The sequence below is a fragment of the Pongo abelii genome, chromosome 21 (genome assembly GCF_028885655.2).
Source record: "Pongo abelii isolate AG06213 chromosome 21, NHGRI_mPonAbe1-v2.0_pri, whole genome shotgun sequence".
Classification (NCBI taxonomy): domain Eukaryota; kingdom Metazoa; phylum Chordata; class Mammalia; order Primates; family Hominidae; genus Pongo; species Pongo abelii.
The window spans coordinates 63,385,864-63,413,273 of record NC_072006.2 but is presented as its reverse complement, the minus strand read 5'-3'; the positions used below and the strand labels follow the sequence as shown (position 1 = coordinate 63,413,273).

The 27,410-nt window shown below is 52.3% G+C and overlaps 2 protein-coding genes across 4 annotated transcripts; one reads left to right on the top strand and one right to left on the bottom strand.

Moving 5' to 3' along the window:
- Window positions 1-226: 226 nt before the first annotated feature.
- Window positions 227-11,968, top strand: CTSZ (cathepsin Z). Of its 2 annotated transcripts, none has more exons than XM_024238606.3 (6): window positions 227-525; window positions 1,025-1,188; window positions 5,861-6,040; window positions 9,431-9,581; window positions 10,360-10,522; window positions 11,699-11,968. In XM_024238606.3, exons 1-6 carry the CDS (start codon window positions 383-385, stop codon window positions 11,717-11,719), a joined length of 822 nt encoding a protein of 273 aa, XP_024094374.2. In that variant the 5' UTR covers window positions 227-382; the 3' UTR covers window positions 11,720-11,968. The 2 variants fall into 2 exon arrangements, with proteins under 2 accessions (XP_024094374.2, XP_024094373.2); XM_024238605.3 differs by having other exon boundaries at window positions 232-525; window positions 11,398-11,968.
- A 71-nt stretch (window positions 11,969-12,039) lies between these two features.
- NELFCD (negative elongation factor complex member C/D) lies at window positions 12,040-25,932 on the bottom strand. Of its 2 annotated transcripts, NM_001131207.1 has the most exon segments (15): window positions 12,040-12,514; window positions 12,914-13,043; window positions 13,395-13,535; window positions 13,615-13,710; window positions 14,051-14,165; window positions 15,144-15,283; window positions 15,719-15,853; window positions 16,090-16,255; window positions 17,178-17,308; window positions 17,526-17,678; window positions 18,147-18,254; window positions 19,350-19,459; window positions 20,304-20,413; window positions 20,966-21,081; window positions 25,803-25,903. In NM_001131207.1, coding segments are annotated over 15 exon segments (1,773 nt in total). In that variant the 5' UTR covers window positions 25,890-25,903; the 3' UTR covers window positions 12,040-12,479.
- Window positions 25,933-27,410: the final 1,478 nt, after the last annotated feature.

Sequence of the window (27,410 nt, the reverse complement as noted above, 5' to 3'; positions counted from 1 at the left end):
CTGGACAGTCCCGCGCTCAGGGCGGCGGCCGGCGGCGGGGTCAGGCTTGGGGTCTGCCCGGCGACCTCGCGCCTGGCCCGCGAGTTCAGGCGCCCCGGAGCCAGGGAGGGAGCGGGGCGCGGAGCCGGGCGGGGAGGGCAGGGGTCACCGGGCGGGGCAGGAGCCGCGATGGGACAGCCCCGCCCCGGGGGAGTGTCCGGGCCTGGCTGCCGCAGTCTTAAGGGCCGGGCGGGGCAGGGGCCCAAAGTGCGGGGTCGGCCGGGTGCTGGGCCGAGGCCGGGGCGGGATCCAGAGCAGGAGCCGGCGCGGGATCTGGGACCCGGCGCGGGATCTGGGACTCGGAGCGGGATCCGGAGCGGGACCCGGGAGCCGGCGCGGGGCCATGGCGAGGCGCGGGCCAGGGTGGCGGCCGCTTCTGCTGCTCGTGCTGCTGGCGGGCGCGGCGCAGGGCGGCCTCTACTTCCGCCCGGGACAGACCTGCTACCGGCCTCTGCGGGAGGACGGGCTGGCTCTGCTTGGGCGCAGGTGGGCATCGGCGGGGAGGCAGCCCTGGGGGGACGGGAGGCCCATCGCCCGGGCCAGGCGCGCGCTCTGCCTCCTGGGGGCCCTGCCTCGCCAACAGGCCTTGGAAGGTCAGATCCAGCCGCTTCGTTTTGGGGGTCGCTCCTTCTCTTCCACATCCAGGGTGAGCCCTGATGTTTGTGGGGTTGGACAAGCCCCACCTGGCCAGAAAACCAGGCCAGCCCCACCTCCTCGGCCTCTGGGGGTGGCCCTTACGGCGCGGCATGGCTGGCGGAGCACCCCGGTTCCCTCCTTTCGGGGGTGCCCTGCCTCCTTCACATTCTGAGAGTGCTGGAGCCTCCTAGCGTGAGGTGGGCCCACACCTGGCTCACCTCTGGTGATTGTGGCCCCACTCCCATGCCCTCAGGTGTTGGGAAAGGCGGGAGGGCCCTACCGAGGGCTTCCTGGGCCCATGGCCCCGGGGGCCCCAGCACCGATCTGGGTGGGGATGATCTCTTCTCAGCACATACCCCCGGCCTCATGAGTACCTGTCCCCAGCGGATCTGCCCAAGAGCTGGGACTGGCGCAATGTGGATGGTGTCAACTATGCCAGCATCACCCGGAACCAGCACATCCCCCAATACTGCGGCTCCTGCTGGGCCCACGCCAGCACCAGCGCTATGGCGGGTGAGTGGCCGCCCTTTGACTGTGGGCCAGGAAAGCCCATCCCGGCTGCCTCTTTATAGGCCCAGGCAGCTCAGCCCGCGGTTCCAGGGGCCTGTGATTCAAGGCCAGGTCAGCCTGGGCTGGGGTGCTAAGGCCGAGGAGCGCGGGCCTTTGCCCTCTGCTGAGGTGACCCAAGCTGGGTCATTCTGGGGCTTTTGGGTGATAAGCAGGACTAGGACTGAATCCCAGTGACGAGTGGCTGCCAGGTGCCCTCTCTCCCCCAAAGCTTGTGACCTCAGCCATTGGGATAGAAACAGAAATGCAAAATCACTGAGTCCCCAGGCTGTATTTGAGGTTACAGAAGGAAACTGCTTCTCAGCACAGATGAAAGCCTGTCCTGAGCTTGGAATATTGGGTGAGGCTAGTTGGCTACAGCCCGTGGCCTAACCTGGTCACTACCTCCAGCGTGGTGGGTTTCTATCTTAGGCTTTTGGTGGGAGTAGGGTAGGAAGGCTCTCAGCAAAGAGGAAGGGGAAGCTGAGGCCCTCCCTATCAACGAGGCTGCTGCACCCTGCTTTGGGAGAGAATGTGGGAGAAGGGACAGCTGCAAACTAGCCCCAGGCCCACCCCACAGCATTTGGAAGGGACTCTGCTATCCCCTCTCCGGTCACAGCACAGGGTCCAGGAGCCTGGATTTCCCCTGGAGATGGGACTTGCGTGGCCTGGGAGTTTGGCCCATGAGCACTGTGGTGCTGTTGCCTCTTCCCTGAGCTTGGTCCTCCTGGGTCAGGCCTGCTGTACACCCATGTGAAAAGGATAGACTACAGTGTGGCTGCTGCTGTGGGCCAAGGCTGGGGGACACGCGTTTGTGTGCGCTCCATCTCACTGACGCCTCCTCAATGCCGTGATTGCTTTCAGTTTGCAGGTGAGGAAGCAGGCTTCTTGCAGAGAGATGGGGAGGCTTGAGCATAGTGTGAGTGACAGCTGAGATTTGAGCCCGGAAGCCTGGGCTTTGTGCCAGGATGTCTGATGGGCTCAGTCTTGTGAATGAGGGGTTCTCGCTCTGGGGGTAGGGTCTGGACCCCAGAGCCAGCCAGCTGAAGCTGTGGCATGTGTGGCGTCTCCCCCGGGGGCTGGAACACACTTCTGACCGTTCAAAGGTCCCTTTGATGTGGATGGAGCTGGAAGGTCTGGGAGACCTTGGGCAGGCTGCAGGGTGTGGGTGGGGCTAGAGGCAGAGGACTGGGCAGAGTCTAGGGGAAGTGTCCAGGCCTGGCACCAGCTGAGGAAGTGAAAGAGCCTGTGAGGGTGGGGTGAGGGTGACGGGAGGATAGAAAGGTCACCAGGTGCCTGTGGGAAGCCTTGAACTCTTTGAGAGGGAGTCAGGTGACAAGATGTACGTCTGTGAAGGACTGCGGGTAGGAAGGAGATGGCTTTCAGATGGGTGCAGGACCCTGGCCAGGGGTCAGCCCTGCTGCACTTCCCCAGGGGACTCTCTCCGGGCGGATGACTGCTTCACCCCACTTTCTCCTGAAACCTCCTTCTCAGCGCACCCAGGCCCAGGCCTTTGCTTCCTCTTTCACTGACGACTAGAAGCCACCAGAAGGGGACTTCCACGGGGCCCTGGCCATCTGCCAGCCAAGGCAGCAGGTCCTCCATTTGTCTTCCCTCCTCTCCCCCAGGATCAAACGTCTTGTCCCCTCACTGAGCCCGTCCCTTCCCACTCAGGGAAGCTTTCCCACCTGGAAAAAAGGAACACAAAGCCCCCGGCCCCACCCCGCCCCAATTCTGGGCTCCCTGGGGAAGTATCTGGAGTCCCTCCACTTCCTCTTCTCTACCCTTGAAGCCACTCCAGCCTCAGTCCCACCTCTGCCACTCCACCGGCACTGTCCTTTCCACTGCCACCTGGAGCCCACCGTGAAGCATTCTCCTGATCACGTCTCCCCAGGATGCTTCCCTCTCCTGCACCACACTGCCCGCCCCCACCTCCCTGGCCACTCCTTTCCCTCTCCCCAGCTGTCTCCTCCCCAGAGTTCTGAGTGTCAGCTTCCCCAGGACCAAGCCTTCACCTGAACTCAGCTTGACATCCGCCTGCCCACTCGCCCGCTGGCCTGGTCACCTGACGCCTCCAGCCTCAGACCTTCAGGTCTGGATGGCTCTTTCCACCACTGTCACCCGACAGCCCATTTCTTCCCCAGTCCTCCCTGGCTGTCCTTCCTGCTATGCAGGCAACAGCCTGGACTGGTACCCGACTCCTCTGTTTTCTGCCCTCATATAATCCACCCACAAGTCTTGTCGGTTCTACCCTCGAAGCAGTTGCAGAAATCGTGCACCGCCCACCGCCTCCTCCAGGTCTAAGCCACACCGCCCCACTGCCGACTGCCCTCACTGGTCTCCTGGCCTCTGCCCCTGCGGCCACAGTGAGCCTCTGAAAACCCATCAGAGCATGTTCTTTGACTTGAAACCCTCTCAGGATTCCACTCAGATAAAAGACAGAACCCTCTGGCCTTCAAGAGCCTTCACCATCGGGCTCCCTCCCAGTCCCCACTTGCTCCCCTGCTCCTGCTGAGGGTGGAGCGGTGAGGTAGCTTCTCCCACCAGGCACCTCCTCTCTCCCTGAGGTCCCATGGCTCCTTCCCTCCCTCCTATGGATGTCACCTCAGCCACCCTATGCATATGACACCCCACTTCCTGAATTATCTCCCCGATTTATTTTTCTTCATGGTGCTGTATACTTTGCACGGTTACAGATGCTCCTTGACTTAACAGTGGGGTCGTGTCCTGACAACCCCATCGTAAGTTGAAAACACCGTGAGTGGAAAATGCGTTTGAAACACCCAACCTCTTGCACACCCTAGCTTGGCTTTGTCTGCGTTAAACGTATTCAGGACACTTGTGTTAGCCCACAGTTGGGTGTGAGTAATAAGCCCGTTCCCAGATGGGGCTGGTGGGATGAAGGATTGAGTTTGGCTGTGGGAGAAGCTTGTGCACACCTCAGTGAGCTGGTTAGGCCGGGTCCAGATGCTTCAGGCAGGAGTAGACGGAGAGGCCAGAACCGAAACTGCTCATCCATCTGAGCTCTGCCTCTGGGCCAGGACTGCTGTCGCTGGGTTGGGTTGGACATAGAAGGGTAGGGCTCGGGGCAGGCCATGGGACGCCCTGCACTGCCAAGTGGAACTCCAGAAGCCCAGGCAGGAGGTGCTTCCAGAAGGATGGAGCGACCGCTGTGCTGACTGCTGCCAGGGAGTGGTCAGCTCAGATGACAGTGGAGAAGTGACCTTTAGCAAGAGAGAAAGGGCTGAAGAGGAGCGGGGCAGTAGGGGTCGGGGCACTGTCTCAAACCATTGAGTAAAGCAGAAAACTGTGATAGTGAGTTGGAGGGGCCGGGGGCTTACTCTGTTGTTGTGAGAAAGGCAAGTCTGGGGTGTGCAGATCTGCTTAGAGGGGGCATGGCTGACAAGGGAGCGGGGAGAAGGAAAGCTGGAGGGAGCCAAGTCCCTGGGAGGAAACAGGATGGAACCTAGGGTGGGTCAGTCAGGTGGGAGGGGACGAACCAGCCACTGGCTGCTCCAGGAAGAGTGTTTGGGGTGCAGAGCATGGGCAGGCTGCGTGCCGGCAGGATGGAGGTCTGCTTTGGGACTTTTCAGTGATGTGTGAAGCAAAGTCACCAGAGCAGGGCCAGTTCCAGAAGGCCCCTGGCTGGGCGACCGGGAAGAGGCCAGGTGGTGAAGCAGACTGTGCGGCAGTGTGGGAGAGTCTGGAAGGTGACAGGAGATGGAGGGGATGTGCAGGCCCAGAGGGGGCTGCCAATGGGCAGAGGGGCCCCCTGCTCATTGTGCCCTGGGGGAGGGGCAGGTGAGGCTGCAGGAAGATTTCTGACTTGAAGGTGGGATCAGGAGATGAGGCCTGAGGCTGGTGCAGGGGTGTGTGGCTGTGAAGTCATTGTCCTGGGAGGGCAGAGAGTGAGATGACCCTGAACAAGGGCCTGGGTTTCCTTCTAGGATCTGTTTTATTGCGCGTGTGCATGGGAAGGAAAGCAGGTCCCTCGGTGACCACCCTCAGGTGTCCCTGGCTGCACCTTGGGATTTAGAGCCCAGGCACCTGGACAGTGAGGGCGTGGTCAACCGGCCGCTGGGAGCCCTCTGCATCCCCCAGTGCCTTCGGGGCTGCGTCCCTGCTGGCCTTCCCCAGCCCTCGAGACCGCATCTGGCCCCTCACTGGGGCTCATGCGGCTCCCTGGGCTATACTCGTTCACAGAGCTGACACCTTGGCCCCCTGTCCACGAGGGCAGGGACGGTCTCTCCTGGCTGGCTTTGGGGTGTGGCCCACTTGCCATGGGTGGCTGAGTCTCTGTCCAATCAGCCCTTCATTCAGCAGGCACTTCTCAGGTGTCTGCAGGGCCAGATGCTGGTGACTGCCTGGCCCTAGCCCTGCTCTCATGGCATTTTTAGTAGGAGGTGTGGCAGACAGGACAGTGCCCAAAGAAGGCCAGGGAAGGCCTCTCTGCAGAGCGAAGTCTGAGCGGAGACCTCCATGAAGAGGTCAGCAGGGAGAGGGAGACATAGGCAGCTGGGCAGAGCTGAAGGCAGGCCAGGCTGGGCAGCGCCTGCATCCCGCCGGAGGCGTCCAGGTCCATTCGGGGAAGTGGGTGGAGGGTAGGTGAGTGCTGACCGGCGGGTGCTGACTGTTGCAGATCGGATCAACATCAAGAGGAAGGGAGCATGGCCCTCCACCCTCCTGTCCGTGCAGAACGTCATCGACTGTGGTAATGCTGGCTCCTGTGAAGGGGGTAATGACCTGTCCGTGTGGGACTACGCCCACCAGCACGGCGTCCCCGATGAGACCTGCAACAACTACCAGGCCAAGGACCAGGGTAGGGTGCTGCCCGTGCCCCCACTCCACCGTCCTGCCCTCCACTCCCTCTTCCACAGGCATTCGTGGCTGAGGACCCAGCCTGACCCCGTGCTCCTCACATTGGCTGGTGGCTGGGGAGCTGCGGGAGGGCAGAGGTTGCAGCCCCCAGGGGCACTAGTGTTCTTGACCATGAGGGGTAGTGTTCCCAGCGCCGGTTCCAGCCTCTCCCTGCAGCAGCCCCCTCTGCTACCTTGCACCCGCTTGAGCTGGGGATCAGAAAACTGGACCCCGTAGTCCCTGTTGAGAAGCCCAACGAAAAAGCCTGCTGCAGGAGTGGTCTGAAGAGCATCCTTGGCCACGCGCAGTGGCTCGTGCCTGTAATCTCAGCACTTTGGGAGGCCAAGACGGGCAGATCACTGGAGGAGTTCAAGACCAGCCTGGCCAACACGGTGAAATCCCGTCCCTACCAAAAGCACAAAAATTAGCCAGGTGTGGTGGTGCACGCCTGTAATCCCAGCTACTCGGGCAGCTGAGGCAGGAGCATTGCTTGACCTGGTAGGCAGAGGTTGCAGTGAGCCAAGATCGCGCCACTGCACTCTAGCCTGGGTGACAGAGCAAGACTACGTCTCAAAAAAAAAAACAAAAAAAAAAACCACAGCCCTGTCCCCATGTCTCCAGCCTTGTGGAAGAGTGTCTTGCTCCTGTGCCCCTTTGGCTGGGCCTGAATGTAGTGTTTGGGTTCTGACATGCTGGCATTTCGGTGGCTTTTTGGGCCTTTGTAGGGGAGAGGTGTAGGGGGCCTTGTGGAGGGAGAGTTCATTGTCCAGGAGCTTTGGTGGAGAGCAGGTGGGGAGGTGCTGCCCCAAACTGGAAGCAGCCATTGGCTTGGTTCCTGTTCTGGTGACCCAGGGCCCAGATCCCCCACATTCGGGTGCGGCTATGGCCAAGGGGGTGCTGTGTGGATGAGCAGACCCAAGCTAGCCTGGAATCCCTAGAGCTGGCACATTCCTTTCAGGCTGCTCCCATTGGAAACAGAAGGAAAGAAAAGTCCAGACCCTAATCCCATAATTGGTAGGTTTTGTTTGTTTGTTTGTTTGTTTTTGAGACGGATTTTCACTCTTGTTGCCCAGGTTGGAGTGCAGTGGCACGATCTCTGCTCACTGCAACCTCCGCCTCTCCTGCCTCAGCCTCCCAAGTAGCTGGGATTACAGGCATGCACCACCACGTCCAGCTAATTTTGTATTTTTAGTAGAGACGGGGTTTCTCCATGTTGGTCAGGCTCGTCTTAAACTCCCAACCTCAAGTGATCCACCCACCTCGGCCTCCCAAAGTGGTGGGATTACAGGCATGAGCTACTGCACCCGGCCATAACTGGTAGTTTTTTTTTGTTTGTTTTTTTGAGATGGAGTCTCGCTCTTTCGCCCAGGCAGGACTGCAGTGGCGCGATCTTGGCTCACTGCAAGCTCCGCCTCCCGGGTTCACGCCACTCTCCTGCCTCAGCCTCCCGAGTAGCTGGGACTACAGGTGCCCACGACCGTGCCCGGCTAATTTTTTGTATTTTTAGTAGAGACAGGGTTTCACCGTGTTAGCCAGGATGGTCTCGATCTCCTGACCTCGTGATCCGCCTGCCTTGGCCTCCCAAAGTGCTGGGATTACAGGCGTGAACCACCGCGCCCGGCCATAACTGATAGTTTTAAGCCACCTGACTCAGATCTCCCTCACAGCCAGAGCAGAGAGCTGGGAAAGCCCAGCAGCCGCTTGCTTTGCTGCCTCCACCCCTGCCCCAGGCTATATAGGTTGGCCCCAGCGCCCTGTGCACTCTGAAGTGGCAGAAGGTCCTCGGGCACCACCCTCTGCGAACGGTGCTCCCTTGCCTTGCCTCTCAGGCCTTATCGTTCAGCCAGAAAGAATTCTCCTGGACTGGTTTAGTGAGTCCTTCGAGAAGGGGGACAGATGAAGGGGCAGAGGGAAGGGCTGTCAGATGGCTCTGGAAGCAGGAAGCAGGTATCAGGTGGTCTCCAGGGCCACGCCCACCCCACTCCACACCAAACTGCTCTCGCCCAGCCAAGGCCAGGCCCCTCCAACCCACCCAGCCTGACAGGCGCAGATGGAGCTCATCAGAAACCTGATTGTGTGACTGGTGACCGCGATGGCTCACACCTGTCATCCCAGCACTTTGGGAGGCTGAGGCGGGCGGATGACTTGAGACCAGGAGTTCGAGACCAGCCTGGCCAACATGGTGAAACCCTGTCCCTACTAAAAATATAAAAAAATAGCAAAGCGTGGTGGCATGCGCCTGTAATCCCAGCTACTCAGGAGGCTGAGGCAGGAGAATCACTTGAACCCAGGAGGCGGAGGTTGCAGTGAGCCAGGATCGTACCACTGAACTCCAGCCGGGGTGACAGAGTGAGACTCTGTCTCCAAAAAGAAAAAAAAAAAAGAGAAAAGAAAAGAAGAAAAAAACCTGATCACGATAAATAGTCGTCTTTGTAGTGTTAGCAAAAGTGTGGCCACAAATCCACCATTTTCCCATAGTACTGGGCACTGGGCACTTGGTGTGCAAGGAACAAATTGAACCAGTGTCTGAGCCTCAAGGTGCTCACGTTCCTGGGGGAGGAATCCGGACAGATGTGTAACTATGACAGACAGGTCGCGCCAAAGCAGCGAGTGGCAGGCCGAGGGCCGCCGTGTGGATGGAGTGAAAAGTGGGAACACAGCGACTCTGAGCCTTGCAAAACCGAGAGCTGTACTTTTTCTTCTTTTTAAATTAATTTTTAAATTTTTTTTTCTGTAGAGATGAGGTCTCACTCTGTTGTCCAGGCTGGTCTCGGACTCCTGGCATCAAGCCATCCTCCTGCCTTGGCCTCCCGAAGTGCTGGGATTACAGGCGCCTGGCCCTCTTTATTTTTTAAGCCTAATTCTTGATAACCTCTTAAGTCGAAATAACCAGAATTTTTTTTTTGGTCCCCTCAGCGTGGGCACAGAAGAAAATGCTTTTTTGTGGTTGTTGTTAACCAATGTATTAGCCTATTTATTCACCAGCCAGCAATAGAGACATTTTATTAAGTGCTAATCATTTGATTTTGCTCCATTTTCAGCTAGAAAGTATTGTGGAAAGGTCCTTCTCCAGCCATTAGAGGGAAAAAGGCGAACTCCTGGGTGCCTACTATGTGCTAATTAATGTCTGTCTCTTTTCTTCTCTGCCAAGGCCTGGGAAAGGGCTTTTCATAACTCCCTGGCAGCTGAAAGAAGAGCGTCATTAAGCAGCACCTAATAGCAAGATGATTTCCGTTCTTAGCTGCTGAGTGGTAGGCTGCATGATGAGAGTAGAGAGTGGGCTTGGCGGGCTTCTTTGTCAGTGGGTTGATGAGGAGACGGCCTCATGCTGACTTTTCTTGCTCTTCCCCAGAGTGTGACAAGTTTAACCAATGTGGGACATGCAATGAATTCAAAGAGTGCCACGCCATCCGCAACTACACCCTCTGGAGGGTGGGAGACTATGGCTCCCTCTCTGGGAGGGAGAAGATGATGGCAGAAATCTACGCAAATGGTCCCATCAGGTGAGGAGAGGTCCCACGGGCGAGTAGAGGTTTGCAGGTGAGGAAAGGTCCCGCAGGTGAGGAGAGATCCGCGGTGACAGCGCCAGCGTGGGCTCATGTAAGTACTCATGTAGACGTCTCCGTCTTTCGCCACTTCCCTTTGGCTGGTTGTATTCAGTGGGCTCGAGACAGCCACATCATTTCCCCTCTACGAACTTCAGTTTTCTCAGAGTTAACACTGAGCTGACAGCAAGTCTGCCCTTATGGATGGTTGTGCGGAACGCGGATGAGACGCTCCCCCAAGCTGTACTGAGGGGGCAGTTTCAGCGGGGAAGACACTATGAATAACAACAGAAGTTTTCCAGAACCGTCAGATATACACTATCTGAGTCAGGTTTACACTTTTTTGTCATATCAGATTTTTTTTTTTTTTTTTTTTTGAAACACAGTCTCACTCTGTCACCCAGGCTGGAGTGCAGTGGTATGATCTTAGCTCACTGTAGCCTTGACCGCCCAGGCTCAAGCGATCCTCCTGCCTCGGCCCCCTCCACCGAGTAGCTGGGACTACTGGCGCACACCACCGCACCCAGCTAACTTTTGTATTTTCTGTAGAGGTGGGGTTTCGCTATCTTGCCCAGGCTGGTCTTGAACTCCTGGACTCAAGTGATCCACCTGCCTTGGCCTCCCAAAGTGCTGGAATTACAGGAATGAGCCACTGCGCCTGGCCATATCAGATTATTTCTAATGACGGTAAATTGTCTCAATTTAAAGTGGTAATTCTTTAACTGCTTGCTCTCAGCTGTGGAATAATGGCAACAGAAAGATTGGCTAACTACACCGGAGGTATCTATGCTGAATACCAGGACACCACCTATATAAACCATGTCGTTTCTGTGGCTGGGTGGGGCATCAGCGATGGGACTGAGTACTGGATTGTCCGGAATTCATGGGGTGAACCATGGGTAAGATGTCTTCATTTTCTTAAGGTCATTCCTAGAAAAAAACATCCTGGTACTCCTCTCGCTTGAATGGTTCTGTTGACTTTTAGCTAAAAACTGGGGCCTTGACAGAGGCCCTTGCTCCAGCTGTCTCAGCCACCGCGCAAGTGGCTTTTGGGGCCAGACCCTTCTGTGTCATGCGTGGCTGCCGCCATCCTGTGCACTTTGGGTGTTCAGCAGCAGCCCTGGCCCCTGCACCCACTAGGTGACTCCCCGCAATCCCAGTGTGATCAAAACTGTCTCCAGATGGTGCCTGGTGCCCTGGGGAAGTCCCTGTGAGCACTGCTGGAGAGGAGCTCTGCCACCCTCTTCCTTTACAACCAGCTCATTCTTTTTCCTATCATGGTTTTTGGGCTCCCCTAAAATATTGTGTAGGTTTTTCAAAAATACTCGAGTTGGGCCAAAAATCCAGGAGAGAGAAATTAACTGCCAGACCTAGTCTTAGCCATTAATAATTTAAGACACAGAAATTCATTATTAAGAACTAGGGGGAAAGCGGTTCACGTGCAGGTGATGAAATATCATCTTTTTTACTGGGTGACTACTAACGGGGGTAGTAGTAGGTGGGAGTCACCAGTCTAGAGTCAACATGTTTTGTTAGATGAATTCACTTTTGGCATAGAGGGCCCTCATGTTAAACATTAACCAAGTGAAATCTTTCACAAAAGGTATTTCAGAACAGGGGTTATGGGAAAGCTGAGGGGCAGCTGAGTGGGTTGTCTGGATCCCCCAAGGCTGGCCTGAGATGGAGGCAGAAAGCAGGGGGCAGGGTGCTGACAGCAGCAAGGGGAGCGGGAGACGGCTGCAGATGGGCTGACGCGCGATCCCACTTCGCACAGGGCGAGAGAGGCTGGCTGAGGATCGTGACCAGCACCTATAAGGATGGGAAGGGCGCCAGATACAACCTTGCCATCGAGGAGCACTGTACATTTGGGGACCCCATCGTTTAAGGCCATGTCACTAGAGCAGTTTAAGAAAAGGCATGGTGAGCCATGACCAGAGGGGATCCTATGGTTATGTGCGCCAGGCTGGCTGGCAGGAACGGGGGTGGCTATCAATATTGGATGGCGAGGACAACGTGGTACTGGCTGAGAGTGTTCCTGAGAGTTGAAACTGGGATGACTTATAACACTTGCACAGGATGGCTCTGCCTCACAATGACTGCAGTCAACCGCCTGGTGAAGAAGTGATCTGTGACACAGGAAACGATGGGACCTCAGTTTTCTTCAGTAGAGGACTTGATATTTGGTATTTGGCAACTGTGGGCAATAATATGGCATTTAAGAGGTGAAACAGTTCAGACTTATCACCAGTCTTATGTCACTTTAGAATCAAGGGTGGGGGAGGGAGGGAGGGAGATGGCAGTTTCAAATCGCCCAAGTGATGAATAAAGTATCTGGCTCCACACAAGACTGCGGCTGACCGTGCCTTATTCACACACAAAAACAATGTCACATCAGGACCTAATCCAACCCAGCAGAAAGGCTTTTTAAAAATTTACTTATTACTTGTTCTTAGCAAATTAAGACAATTACAATAAAACATCAACTAACTGGGTTCTTGTGAGAAAACTGAGGTCAGCTTTGAAACGAGTTCCCCGAGTAGAGTTCCCAGCGGCCCGCGGCTGACGGCCGGATCTGTCCTGAGGGGTCATGGGAGCCCAGCGCCTGCCTTGAGGGAAATGAACACTGAAAACAGGATTTGGGAGCAGTATTGGATTGACAGCAGAGAAGGGACTGTTCGTAAGAGCAGTTTCTCACTGAAGCTGCTACCATTTTCCTTTGTAAAGAAGTCATCCACCTCCTCCCAGCGGTGCCCACTTTCAAGACGCTGCCCGAGCCTCTTAAAACAGCTTCTTGAAAGGGTTTTTTCCACAACTGGTTCTGGAATGTTCTGCTTCAGCTCTGGAGGATGCTCTAAATTAGTTCACCATGATGAAGTTAGATTTGCAGTGAGCTTTAAAGAGGAAAACAGTGACTGTGTTAGAAACAGGAAGTAGAACATGACATTTTCTTTTTTTTTTTTTTTTTTTGAGATGGAGTTTTGCTCTTGTTGCCCAGGATAGAGTGCAATGGCGCGATCTTGGCTCACTGCAACCTCCGCCTCCCAGGTTAAGCGATTCTCCTGCCTCAGCCTCCCGAGTAGCTGGGATTACAGGCACATGCCACCATGCCCAGCTAATGTTGTATTTTTAGTAGAGATGGGGTTTCTCCATGTTGGTCAGGCTGGTCTTGAACTCCCCACCTCAGGTGATCCACCCACCTTGGCCTCCCAAAGTGCTGGGATTACAGGCATGAGCCACCGCGCCCAGCTGACATTTTCTATTGTAGTAAAGGGCTAGGCAGTGGGCCTCACCTATAAACTCCGTCACAGGGTCATGCTCGCCTTCCGTTTTGATGGTACCTGCGATGCTGTCATTCTCCAGGATGGGGAGGAAAAGTTGCACGAAGTCAGAGGTATAAGGAGGAGCAATGACGTCCAGCACCTGTGTGGGGGAGCACAGGGTGACTTCTTCCGCACACTAGTGCGGGGCATCCACCGACATCCGGGTGAAATGGCCATCAGTGTGGAAAACAATCCTTCCCCGCCCCCACCGGCTTCCCTGGTGACACCACCCATCTCCAAGATTCAGATGCCCAGGGTGGTAATGGAGGTAAAGTGCGTCGTGCAGCTGCCGCAGGCAGAAGGTGCTTTTTGGTAAACGAGTATCTGTCATTGCCATCACTACATCAGAAAGCACAGTTCTCAGTTAGGTACAAAATGAACTAAATTAAGCCAAAAAGGGCAGTGCTAGTGTCAACAGTATGAAACACGAAACCAACAGTGCATTGCTGACCTCAGTGACAAAATAGCGAATGAGTGAAATGTCAGTGTCCAGCTTCTCCAGACACTTTCGGATGTAACTGACAACAGGAAGTACATAACCTCGACTCAGCAGGTGAACCATCCTGTCCAGCAGTGTCTTCTTCAACTCAAGCTACAGAAGAAGGGGGACAGGGAGCTGGTTAGAGGGGGTCCTCCCCAGCCCCCTGGCGAGCCCCACGGGCACTGCTCACCTGCTCCATCACGTCCAGCTGGGAGTGCTCAGTCTCAAAAAGCTTAACAAGCAGCTGCAGGACCTGGGGGTGCAGGAGCTGGTGGCAGGTGCTGATCTACAAACAGGCCAGAGGGAGCTTCGCTGAGCAGTGTGGTCACGCTCAGCACACAGAGAAACTGGGCACTGTCACAGCCACCAAAGAGCTTATCACTGAGGAAGAAGGTCCTGACACCTAAGCCAGAGCCATCAGCTTCCAGTAACACTTGACTGAGGTTAAGAAATTTCTGCAGTCAGTGAAGCTAGGTCCTTAAGAGGAAAATCCTCACTTAGGACAGAAATAACTATTTTTGAAAAGAGTATCCTCTAAACTCACTAAATAGATGCAATGTTAATGCCAACGTAAACAGCATGAGACAGACACTGTGTACGCCGTGAACAGCCCTCCGCCCTCTTACCTCATCCAGCAACGCCAGGTGGACGGGGGTATGGTCAGTCTGCAGCTGAAAGTACCTTGGTTCTGATACAGTCCAATCCACCCACTTCAGCACACCCATTGCTACCACTGGAAACCTACAGTTAAGGCAGAATGCTTCCTTTAAAAAACAATTTAAAACACAAAATATGCTAGAAAAGCATTAAAGGAAGGTTAAAAACAAACTCAAATGACTCCATCATTCACCCTTCAATACGCCCCTCAACCCTTTTTTTTTTTTTTTTTTTGAGACAGAGTCTCACTCTGTCATCCAGGCTGGAGTACAATGGCACAATCACGGCTCACTGCAGCCTCCCGAGTACCTGGGACTACAGGTGACTGCCACCATGTCTAGCTAATTTTTTGTAGAGAGAGGGTCCACCATGCTGCTCAGGCTGGTCTCAAACTCCTGGGCTCAAGCGATCTTCTTGCCTTGGCCTTCCAGATTGCTGGGATTCCAGGCGAGAGCCACTGTGCCCGGCCTAAGCTCTGCTTATTAGTAAATAGTGTGAATGGATCAGCAGCCACTCAACATGCGGTGCGAGAAGCAGAGTTCAATTCTCTGCTCACTTTAAGCCACTTATTGAAAGGAAAAGATCATTAATGAGCGATACTCAGTGAGTTTGGTGGACTGGGTTGAAGTTTACCTTTATTTAGCAAACTCTTTCTTCATCCCTAGTATAAATTATTAGGGGAAAGACATGCCTAAGAGGACACACTATTTCTACGACACGTCTATTTATATGATTGGCATAATCACAAATCATTTCTATCTAAGCAATACTTTGTGGGCATAACTTTACCTATAAATAGACCCTTCAAATCAATTTTTGTTAACTCTGGCTATCTTTTACTTAGTCTAATTTGTACTCAACAGACTTCTGGCAAATAAACACCTGAAAATTACTCATGCTGCTAAAGCTGTTTAAAGTTCCCTACATACTGTTTAAAAATGAAAAAATAAATAAAATGAACAAGTATCGCTGAAGCTTTTGTTATTTGAGCTTTCAATATGAAAACTCAAACCACCTCCTCCCCAAAGGACTGATTTAAGAACTAAGTTTCGTTTTGCTTACCTAATACACTGATAAAGTGTGCTCAATTCTGCCACTAGTTCAGAGGCCCCTTTGTTCTCGTTGCAACACAAATTGTGAACGGTTTCGACAGCTTTTGACGTTGACTTCAGCTCATCTTTATTGATGCTCACTCGCTTGTTCTGAAAACACACACACAAGCTGGTGAGCCTGACAGGGCAGATATCCCTGCTGTCGGGGTGTTCTGGTGTCGGCCACTTCTCCTTGCAAATCACTTTCCCTATTTCTCCTTAAGTTGGGGGTCAATTTAATTGTCAAACTTCAGTCACACAGTGTACAGAAACTGAAAAGCAATGAGACTAGTGTTTGTCCATGTCTTAAGGAAATCAGTTTCATTTCTTTAGTCACATTTCAATTTACGATGTGCTGAGCATTGGAGACATTACACACATTTTCTGGAGACTTTTAGCACTTTCTCTACGCAGAAGCACAAGAAAAGACGTGCCTCACACTAGGGAGGATCAAGATTTCTTGCAGCCAAAACTCCAAAATTATATCAAAGCAGAGGAGGATATCTGTCTCCTCAAAAATCCACAAATTCCCAGAACCGATGGTACCTTCTTCCAGGTCTCAACCACGCTTGCTGCATACGCCAAGATGTGGATGTATTTGTGCTTGTGGTCCTGGTTGATCCGAGCCCCTGGTTTAAAGAGTGACTGCATGAACAGGTCCAGGAAGGCTGGAACGCGGATCTGAGGAGAAGCATATGCCCAGTTCGGGATGGCACGCGTGAGGGCACTGCTCATCCACCTCCCCTCAGGGTTCCCTACACAGCAGGGGCCTAACAGGCTCCAGGCAGAGAGTGTGACTGAGGAAGGGCCAGGACAATGATGGATTTGCATTCACAGCCTTCAGAGAATCAGACAAGCACAGACTTTCCAAAGTCACCCTACCAGTTGGCATTGGGGGTTCTTGAGAAGCAACTTACGAGTTCAACCGGAGGAGGGTCCATGCTTGTGAACATCTTGAACAGGACGGTGATGTCGGCAGGGTTCAGGGCTCCTTTGGACAACATGGCCCCGAGAGCCTGGCAGGCCCTGGGGTAGGAGGCAGCTGTGCCCAAGGCTAGTGTGATCTGACTGGCGTCGTGACCTCTTGATGAGAAAAACCATAGAGCCCGTTACTAACAAGGCAGCCTCTTTTTTCTGTTCTTTTATAATACTTTGCATTGTTGGGATCTGTTTTTCTGTCATTCACGAGTATACTGACTGACCCACAAAAATAACATTTACAACACTGGAAAAGTGATTCAAATACAGCTTGCTGGCTCTATAATAAAGGAGTCACATACTTTAAATACTTATGAACACTCTATTGGTAGCAGAAAATAAAGCTAATATGAGCTCATTTTGCGACACTGTAACTATGAGATTGCTGAGCAACTATTTCAGGACTAACTTTATTTGTTACTTATGAATCCCAGTGTAAAAACCCAGGTCCATAAATCCAACAAAGTGAAGAAGAATCAAGTGCTTTACAAAACAGTCCTCAAAGCAGCACTTTAGAAAGCCAGCTCTCCAAGTATACCAAAAACAACTCTAACTTTTCCAGTTCTGCTGGATAAAAGAAAGTTTTTTTTTTAATTTTTTTTTTTTTTTTTTTTGAGACAGAGTTTCGCTCTTGTTGCCCAGGCTGGAGTGCAATGGTGCAATCTTGGCTGACCACAACCTCCACCTCCCAGGTTCAAGTGATTCTCCTGCCTCAGCCTCCCAAGTAGCTGGGATTACAGGCATGCGCCACCACACCCAGCTAATTTTGTATTTTTGTTTAGTAGAGACGGGGTTTCTCCATGTTGGTCAAGCTGATCTCAAACTCCTGATCTTAGGTGATCCGTCCGCCTCGGCCTCCCAAAGTGATGGGATTACAGGCGTGAGCCACCACACCCAGCCAAAAGCAAGTTTACCTCTATGTTGAACAGAAGGAGCTAGCAGCTTTGGCTGTGGAACACGGGCCATGGGAAGGGTTTTGTGGGGAGCACTAGGGAGGGAGGGGTTGAGCAGAAACAGGGCCTCTCACTTCTCCTGGGCAAAGCGCTGCACTTCCTGGGCGATCCTGCGCACAGCGGAGCCCCCCTGCTCCTCCTGGGCCAGCACGGACATCATGGCCTGGGCAAACAGGTACGTGTGCTCCCCGTGGCACACCATCTTCTGAAAGATTGCAGGGAGAGAAGGTGTGGGGTTTACTACTCTAGCACAGATGGGCGGACGAGAGCCAAGCCTCTACCGGGCTCAGGCCCGGGAGTGAGCATCCTGGAAGGTGCCCTCAGAAATGGAGATTCTCTCCAGGGAAGAAGCATCTCATGCTTGAAAACCAAGACCCAAAGCAGCCTCCTTCTAATCTGAGGTTCATAAAGAAAGAACTTACGGCAAACTCAGGGAGATTTTTTTCAAGGTTTTCTTCTCCTCCATCTAAAATTGTAGCTAGAGAGGTCCGGAGCACTCTCGAGAACACTTCTAGCTGCTGGCATGCTGTGGACACACTGGTGATCTCCCCCTGGTACCCTGCGTCAGAAATAAGCTAGGACACAAAACAAGAAGTCAGAGGGGCAGCACGCAGTGACCGCGCCTCCACGGGAAGCTGGCTTGTCAGTGTTCGTGGTGAGGTGGAGTAAGTGTGCGCTGGTCGTGGGTCTCAGGCCTTCACTCCGCCCTCACCCTGCTATCACCTAGGTGTGTGCCCTGGGCTGACCACCTCTCCATCGTTTCTTCATATGCAAGAGGAAGATCAAGCAGGCACGCCTAAAGCTCCTCTCAAAGCACAAGAGAATTCTTGTGTCCCTGCTAAATCCTAAAACACAGTCAACACTGACCCAAAAACACAGATACAAATTTTACACTTCTCTTTCTCAGTGTAAGGCTTATGAAAATAAAACAATAAAGACATTTATGAAAAAAAAGCAAATACGAACTGTCAAAGGAAACAGACCAACAACCAAAAATAAACATTCATAAACACTTTTCTCTTTAACTCTAGAACTCTTCCTACCTTAACGGTGAAGTTCAGCATCAAACAGTCTGGATGGGCTTCAGCCAGTTTATAAAAAAGGTCCCGCCATGTGGTATGTGCAATCATCTGTTCCAGCCACGCTGGGGTCTGCCAACAAATACACAAACAGCAAGATAGGAGGAGGCCCCGCTTTTACTTGAGTGGAGATTCTGTTGTATAAATGATCACAGGAGATTGGTGCTGATGGACTCCCCATGGGCATCTAGTTCTGGGGGAGGCAGACCCAGAGCTGGCCATGGCCACACAGTCGGCTGAGTGACAGGAAGGTCCCTAGATGCCCACTCAGCTTTCAGAAGATCGGACTCAACACAGGAGGGTACTGAAAGTTGCTTCCTAGGAGACACCGAGAACTGCATAGAGCTGCCTTGCACACACACGGAGCTCATGCTGCCCCAGCTGTATGCCCTTAGCAAAAGAGAACGAGGCCATTTAAATGGCACAGGTGGTCTGGCCCATCACCACATGGAGTGGCCAGAAAAACATTTCTCTCAGCTCTCCTATGTGACGGATGGCCTCAAGGGCTGTGCTCTGAACCTGCCATCCTGTTTGTGCCAAGGCCAGCTCCCCAAGGCTGCTCCCAGCCACAGATGGAATGCAGCAGGGCCTCAAAAGCAGGCCTGTTCAGGAGACGTGGGCTCCCAGAATGGGCACCTGTGGCTTAAAGATTCCCCACTGATATGGCTGGAACGTTCTGGAAACTGCACTGCAGCCTAACATTCTTCCTACTAATCCTCATTCCTTCTCTCTTGCCCTCAAGGGTCAGACTGCATCACAGCTACCCCAGCCTCCTCCAGCCCTACCCCATCTTCCCTCATAGTCGCTTCCCCATAATCTCCTGCAGGCCTGGCCCTGTCTTGGCAACTGCTTCTTGGAGGAACCAAACGAATCCACCACGACACTCCAAGGGCTGTGCCCTGGAGTCAGCCTGAGAGGCAAAATGGTGGGAACTTGCTGTTCATTCTCTTGATCTCAGCACCTGTGTGCCTCTTGTGTGCAAGCATGTCACGACCCTGGGTACAGAGTTTAAAGGGCAATTCTGACTAGATGCAACTTGTGTCTCACACTCTGATTTTAGTCCTCAACTCTGCCATTACTTACATGATATGCCACACTCCACTGTACACAGGGAATTTGCAAAAGACCCTAGGGCCTGGTACTAGACAAAGAAAAGCAATTTCTCACCTCTCCTTCTTCAGTAAAAATAGAATCTGCTTTGCGGGGGTCAAAATGTTTGATCAGCAAACTCTTCAAGTGATTTTCCACAGTTTCCTGAACCTGCACTGGCTCAACACCTGAAAGAGAATAAAAGCAACTAGACAATGGCAAGCTGTCCATTCACTGTGTGGCTTTAGAAAGCAAATGGTCAAAAGTCTCTATGTGAATCAAATACCAAAGAATTCCTTCTGTCCACTTATAAATGTAAGGTTTTGGAACTCTTCCAAGTAGTTATCAATGATAAGACCAAAAAGCAGCACAGAACAGAACACACAAGTCTGGTCCACCCCTAACTTCATGGAAAGGACAGCACATCTGCAGAGCCTCACTAAGGATAAAGACAAATGGCCCCAGCAGACAGGTAGGGGGATGGAAAAACATCCCTGCCCAGTGAGGAGGGAGCAGATGGCAGCCAAAAGAGACACACTTGTATCTAATCACCGGGACAGCAGTGTGTCCACAAGCTTCCGGACAGCACGCACTTCAGTGATGTCATCCACACCCGGCTCCGTGGATTTACAGTAAGACTCTACTTTGATCATATTAGCTAAAAGCCATAATCACAGCCAGTCCTAAATTATCCGTCATTTACTGCTTGCTGTAATAGACGTCTTGAAAATGACACACTGAACACACACTGTATAATCCTATAATTCTACAACATGGTAGGGAAAACAGCTCAATGAGAATCACGTTTGCAGGCTACCAGTAAACCTCAATTACTGAATCAAAGATAAGAGGCAAGCAGATACAAATGAGTAAGATAAAGATAAAAATGAGTAAGAAGTTCAGCTCTTTCTTACACAAGTCTCAGAAACCAGGAAATCAAAGAAGGCATCGTATCAGTGTTATAAGGACCCAAAAGTCTATTTTTAAAAAGGTGGGGGTGACTAGCCAGGACAGGGGCCACCCACAAAGCACCTGTCTGAATGAGCCACTCGGCCAGCAGGTTCACAGTCTGGGCCACAGCGGTGTAGTTTTCAGATAAGAGCTGGATAACATTCTCTGGAGACCCTCCTGCCTGAAAATACCTAGGGAAAGTAACAAAGCAGCAATTACACCCGAATGAATGGAATGATGGACAACAGGAAGGTAAGGAAGGAGGAAGAGAATCAGGTTTCAACATTTTTAAAGTGGTGGAGGGGGCTGGGTGCAGTGGTGCACACCTGTAATCCCAGCACTTTGGGAGGCAGAGGTGGGAGAATCACTTGAGCCTAGGAGTTCAAGACCAGCCTGGGCAACGTAAGGAGCCCTGTCTCTCCCAAAAACAAAAAAAACAAAAAAAACAAAAAATAGCCAGGCATGATGGCAGACGCCTGTGGTGGCCACCTTGCGAGGCTGAGGTGGGAGAACTGCTTGATTCCAGGAGGCTGAAGCTGCAGTGAGCGGTGATTGTGCCACTGCAACAGAGCAAGACTCTGTCTTTTTAAAAAAAAAAAAAAAGTGGCAGAGGGAACCCCCCCTTGAAGCCTTTAGTTCAGTTCGCATTACTCTTGCTTTACATAGCACCTTCTGGGTGTATTACAAAACTTTCTCTAAATTATCCCCAGCCTCCTCCCAATACAGACACCTTTCTCACATACCTCTTCAGAGTGTTGAAGATGGAGGGTTCCATGATATAATCCCGGGTGGAAAATTTATGCAGGCATTCTTGCTGAACCTCTGCATCATCCTCTCCTTCTCCAGAATCATCCTCCTGCTGTTGGTAAATGCCAAGAGCCAGGATTTTTTTTTTCATTAATACAAATACCCTAATCTCACCTTAAATCGTATAATGCTGCCCATTTTGAAAGTATTCTACACACATTATTTCATTTGACTTTCATGACAATTTCATGAAATGGTATGGACAGGTAGTGAGTGGCTAGGAAAATGGGATCCAGGATCACACTGAGTGGCTGTGTACAACTCCTCCCTGGCAAACCGCGTTCCATGCTCACACAAGTTACCCAACCTCTCTGAGTGTCCATTTCCTCCTCTGTTAAGTGAAGATAATAATAACGCCTATTCCCATTTGGCTGTTGTGAGGATTCCATGAGCTAATTTTTGGAAGAACCCAGCATAATCCCTGACATTTAGTAACAGTGCAATAAATAGTGAACTATTATCATTATTGTTTTCACTGTTCTGATTTCATACATGCCACTGGAGAGTAACCACCTGATTCTTGAAAGCGTGAGCCATCACTCACCATTAGAAAGTAAAGATCACTAACTCGCCCTGCATCCACACTTCTGGCTGGACTCCAGTCCCAATTCTATGTGGAAGCAACCTCAGGCCTGTCACTCCATCTAAGGGCAAAGCAGGCTTCTTCACCTGCTGATGACCATGTGAGGATGGACTGTGATCCCAAACCCTGTCCAACTTTAACACTGCCACCCTAACTAACAAGCAGATGCTTTTTGAACATTCAGTCTGCACTGTGCTCATCAACCAAGGAACCTAAGAAAATATAAGACAAGACAAGGCTTTTTCCACCAAGGAAGTTCACAAACTAATAGGAGAGACAGACCTCCATGCAACCTACTCTAACATAATGGGGCAAGAGCTGGGCCAGGGGTCAGCAAACTATGACCCAGAGCCAAATCCAGCCCTCTCCTATTTTTGCAAATAAACTTTTACAGAACACAACCACACCCATTCTTTTAAGGAGTGTCTATGATTGCTTTCCCCTATAAGGACAGAGATAAGTAGTTAAGACAGAGACAGGCACAACCTAAAATATTTGCTATCTAGCCTTTTTCAGAAAAGTTTGCTCACTCCTGATCTGGACTAAGATCCTAAAAGCAGTGCTTTGGGAGCAGACAGAACCCGATGACTTCTCAGTAAAGGCTGTGGAGTCTTCTCTCAGACCAGATTTGTGTGGGGAACGCGGAGCCCCTAAGGGCGTGACAGAGGCCGGACTTCACCCTGAGCTTCATTCCCATGTGTCTGTTCTCTTGGGCTTCCACCCTGGGCACTCACCTGCCTCTTCCACCACCTCTTGGGTCATGCTATCTACCTGCTCACAAACCTAGAATTAGCCTGGATCTCTCTCTCCGTCTTTCCTCTCTTAAGCTCCAGACTCAGGTATCCAACATTCCATTCTCATTTCCAGTCAGATGTCTCACAAGTATCCAAACTCCTTAGGTCCAAAACTGACATCTTTTCCCTGGAAACAGATCTTCCTACAACCCATATTTCGGTAAAGGATTCCATCATATACCTACCTGTTACTCCCCAAACCTGAAAATCCTCAGCTTCTCTCCCTCACCCCACCCCCACATCCTGTCACAAAGACTCATCAGTTCCATCTCCCATCTGTCTATCCAAGGTGGTCCTTCTTTCCACATTTGCCTCTGCTCTTCCTTATTTTTGTATGCTTGCAGTAGCAACATTCCCCTAACGTCTCAGTCTTATTCCTTCCTTTCAATCATCTTTCACACCGTGGCCCCAGTGATCTTTGTAAGCCACAAACTGACGTCTCTCTCCTGCTTAAAGATTCCCATCTCCTTCAGGAAAAAACACCCCAGCTCTAGCAAAAGGGTGCCCTTCCCACTTCTCCTGTCCGTTCTGACCTCTCACCACTCCCCATTTGCAATCTGCAGCAGGACTCATCTATTTGCATGTCTGTAGCTCTTAGTTTCCACCATCCAGACTGAACATCACAGTGGCCTCCTTACACATCTTCCTACCTCCCACTATGTAACATGGCGTCAGGCGAACAGAATTTGGGTCACCGACTATCTTTTAAAATCCAGTTCTTGCCACCCTCCTAACACCTTTCCTAACTTTCTGTCCCTCTTCCAAGCAGAGTCACACAATAAACATGAAATGAACGTCTGGTCCACCCCCCTCATCCATGAGAGCCCACTGGTGTCAATGGGCCAAATTAGGATCATGATTACAATTTCCCAAACATGAGACTCCCCAATCTCCCATCAGTGGGGTCTAGGTCTGACTGCATAAACTTGGGCAAATAACTCACGCACTTGGTCTATAAAGTGAAGGTACTGATTAGATGGCCCTTATATGCCCCAGTTCTAACACTTTATGACTCAAAGCCTCAAGGTGAGGCTGGGCACGGTGGCTCACACCTGTAATCTCAGCACTTTGAGAGGCGGAGGCAGGCAGATTACTTGAGGCCAGGAGTTTGAGACCAGCCTGGCCAACATGGTGAAATCGCATCTCTACTAAAAATACAAAAATTAGCTGGGTGTGGTGGCACTGGCCTGTAATCCCAGCTACTTGGAGAATCACTTGAACCCAGGAGGTGGAGGCTGCAGTGAGCCAAGATGGCACCACTGCACTCCAGCCTGGGTGACAGAGTGAGACTCCTTCTCAAAGAAAAAAAAAAAAAAAAAAAAAAGGGCCGGGTGCGGTGGCTCACGCCTGTAATCCTAGCATTCTGGGAGACCGGGGCGGGCGGACCACCTGAGGTCAGGAGTTCAAGACCAGCCTGGCCAACATGGTGAAACCCCGTCTCTACTAAAATACAAAAATTAGCCAGACATGATGGCGGATGCCTGTAATCCCAGCTACTCAGGAAGCTGAGACGGGAGAATTGCTTGAACCCAAGAGACGGCGGTTGCAGCAAGCTGAGATCAAGCCACTGCACTCCAGCCTGAGCAGCTAAGCGAGACTCCGTCTCAAAAAAAAACAAAAAAAAAAAAGAAAAAAAAAGGCTTAAGGTGATATACTAGATGCCCCAAACACCAACCCACCACTAAGCTAATTCACACCTTCTCATCTGGACCACTTTGGTAGTCAGCAATTTGACGAAGTGGCAATGGAGGCAAAGGATGTGGGTTTGGGTCCCCTCTCCTTCCTTTATTAGTTTCATGACCTTGGGCAGGTCACTAAGTCTTTTCGTCTCATTTTCTTCACTTACCAGATAAGCAGAGTAACACCCAACTCAAAATCTTGTGTGGAAGGCGATAATGCATGACACACATGGCCCAGGCTCTCAGTTAGCTAAGTCTGACTCTATCCACTCCACCCTAAGCCTCCAACACTGTGAAATGATACAACATGCAAATCTACTCATGTCACTCCCTGCCCCAAACTCCTGAACAAGCCATACCATTCAGCAGCTCTCCAAGGATCTTCAGAACCTGCTCCCTACTGACCTCCTGCCACTGCTTCCACCAGGCAGCTAACCTCACAGGGCTTCTTTCAGTTCCAGAAACACATCGCCTGCCTTGGCATTTCATACCATGGCTCCGAAGCCGCCATCACACCACCACCCATGTTCATCAACGTAAGCCCCACTTCATCCTTTATTCCCTCAAAATACCAGTTCAAAATGCACCAGACATCCCCAATCTTGATTCTTGTTAAAAATGCAAGTTCCTGGGCCACGAGCAGTGGCTCACGCCTGTAATCCCAGCACTTTGGGAGGCCGAGGTGGGCGGATCATCTGAGGTCAGGAGTTTGAGACCAGCCTGGCCAACATGGTGAAACCCCTTCTCCACTCAAAATTTTAAAAATTAGCTGGGCATGGTGGTGGGCGCCTGTAATTCCAGCTATTCGGGAGGCTGAGACAGGAGAATCGCTTGAACCCGGGAGGCAGACGTTGCAGTGAGCCGCGATGGCGCCATTACACTCCAGCCTGGGCAACAAGAGCGAAACTCCGCCGCAAAAAAAAAAAAAAAAAAAAAATGCAAGTTCCCAGGCTCCCGTCCAGACCAACTGTTGGGCCGTCTCCAGGGGAGGGACGTGAGAAGCTACATTTCAATCATGCGCCGCAGGTAAGGTCTTTTAGAGTAAGGTGGGGACACACTAGCCAGACTAGAGCTGCCTGCCCTGGCTCTGCAGTCCCTGTCCTCAAGGTGGAACAGAGTGATCCCTCCTGGGCTTCCACCCCAAACCCTGGAAAGTCAAGGCCCGAAGATCCTTTCCATCAGTTTGCCCAAAGACAGATGAAATCAGCCCAAGGTGCTGAAGAGTAGTTTATAAAACAGTAAAGCACATGTAGGAATGCCCTAAGTTCTACTTTTTCCTCATGATGCTGGTGTGAAGTTTTTCCACTTTATTTTTGTTTAAAAGTGTGTGAGCTGCGGGCCAACCCTCCACCTTAGCGTTGGTGTCCCGCCCGCCGTGGGGGTCGCAAGGCCGGCGCCGGGCCTGGCCGGAGCGAGGGAGCACTGGGGGCCTCGGGCCGCCCCGCGCCAGAGCCTCCGGCGCCTCACCCCCACCCCACGGTCCTGCAGGCGAGGAGGCGGGGACCCCGACGGCCGCGCCGCGGGACCCCGGGTGGGAGGGCGGGGGCGGGGCGGGCTGTGCTTGAACCACACGGTGACCGCGCGGGCCGTGCGCGCGCACACCCCCCCCCCGCACGCCTGCGGCCTCGCGCCGCGCGGCCTCGCCGGGAGTGGGACTGGCCCACCGGCGGCGGAGACGAACGATCCTCTCTGGGGTGAGCCCAGTGCCCCGCCTCACCTGGCCGCCGTCAGCCTCGTCGCCCCACTCGGCCGCGCTCCCGTAGTAGTCCTCGTCCATGATGGCGCCCGGCGCGGCCCCCGCCATGCTCTAACGCGAGCGAGCGCGGCGCATGCGCGAGGCGGGGACAGGCAGGCGGGCGCACGCGCGGCCGCGCGCCTCGGCCCGGGCGGGAGGCGGGGCCTGGAAGAAGGGGCGGGGCCTGGAGGAAGGGCTGGGCCGCAGGCTCGGCGCTGGGAACAAAGGGGACCGGCGGAAGGAACGCCCCCAATCGATCCCGGAGAGATGCCGGGGTGGACCAGGGGCTTAGCTCCGGAGAGAGGTTTCCCACTGGATTTGTGCACAGCCCCGCCCCTGCTGCGCCGGCTCTGCGAGCGCCAGTTTCCTCATCTGACAGCTGGAAACAAATTCTTCCGGAAGTGTCTAGGACCCACGAAAGTGTTTTAATTTCTTTTAGTTTTGGTAAAAAGTACTAAACGGGCACCAGGCGTGGGGGCTCACACCTGTAATCCCAGCACTTTGGGAGACCGAGGCTGACGGATCACTTGAGGTCAGGAGTTCGAGGCCAGCCTGGCCAACATGGTGAAACCCCGTCTCTACTCAAAATACAAAAATTAGCTGGGCGTGGGGGCATGCGCCTGTAATCCCAAGTACTCTGGAGACTGAGGCAGGAGACTCGCTTGAACCCGGGAGGTGGAGGTTGCAGTGAGCCAAGATCGCACCTTTGCACTCCAGCCTGAGCGACAGAGTGAGACCCTATCTCAAATACATACATACATACATACATGCATACATACATAAAAAGGGCAGGGCACGGTGGTTCACGCCTGTAATCCCAACACTTTGGGAGGCCGAGGCGGGCGGATCACCTGAGGTCAGGAGTTCGAGACCAGCCTGGTCAACATGGTAAAACCCCTTCTCTACTAATAATACAAAAATTAGCTGGGCATGGTGGCCGGCGCCTATAGTCTCAGCTACTCAAGAGGCTGAGTCACGAGAACCGCTTGAACCCAGGAGGTGGAGGTTGCAGTGAGCCAAGATCACACCACTGCACTCCAGCCTAGGCAACAGAGTGAAACTGTGTCAAAAAAAAAAAAAAAAAAAAAAAAGAAAAGAAAACGAAAGAAAGAGAGAAAAGAAAAGAAAAAGTACTGAATGCAGTGGAAAGTAGCATTTTTAATTTTTTTAAAAATGGAAGATAGGCCCACAAAGCAAAAGTGCCCAGAGCCGACAAAAATCTCTGGAGAAAGGATCTCTCTGGTCGTTGCCAAAGGGAGCAGCTGATGCTGTTGTAAAGCCCACAGCACGATTCCCAGCGTGAAGTAGGGGGTGAGAATATGACAGCCTCCTGATGATCACGGAAAGGTTTTTGTTTGGTTGTTGTGTTTTTGTTTTGTTTTAATTTTAGATTCGGTACATGTGCAGGTTTGTTACATTGGTATATTGCGTGATGCTTCTAATCCTTTCGCCAACCTTTTTCAGCCTTTACCCCCCTCCACACCTTCTGCCTTTTGGAATACCCCATGTCTGTTGTTCCCATCTTTGTGTCCAAATCACGGAAAATTTTAAACAGGGAGATTAATGCCATCAAATCTGGATGCTTTGAAA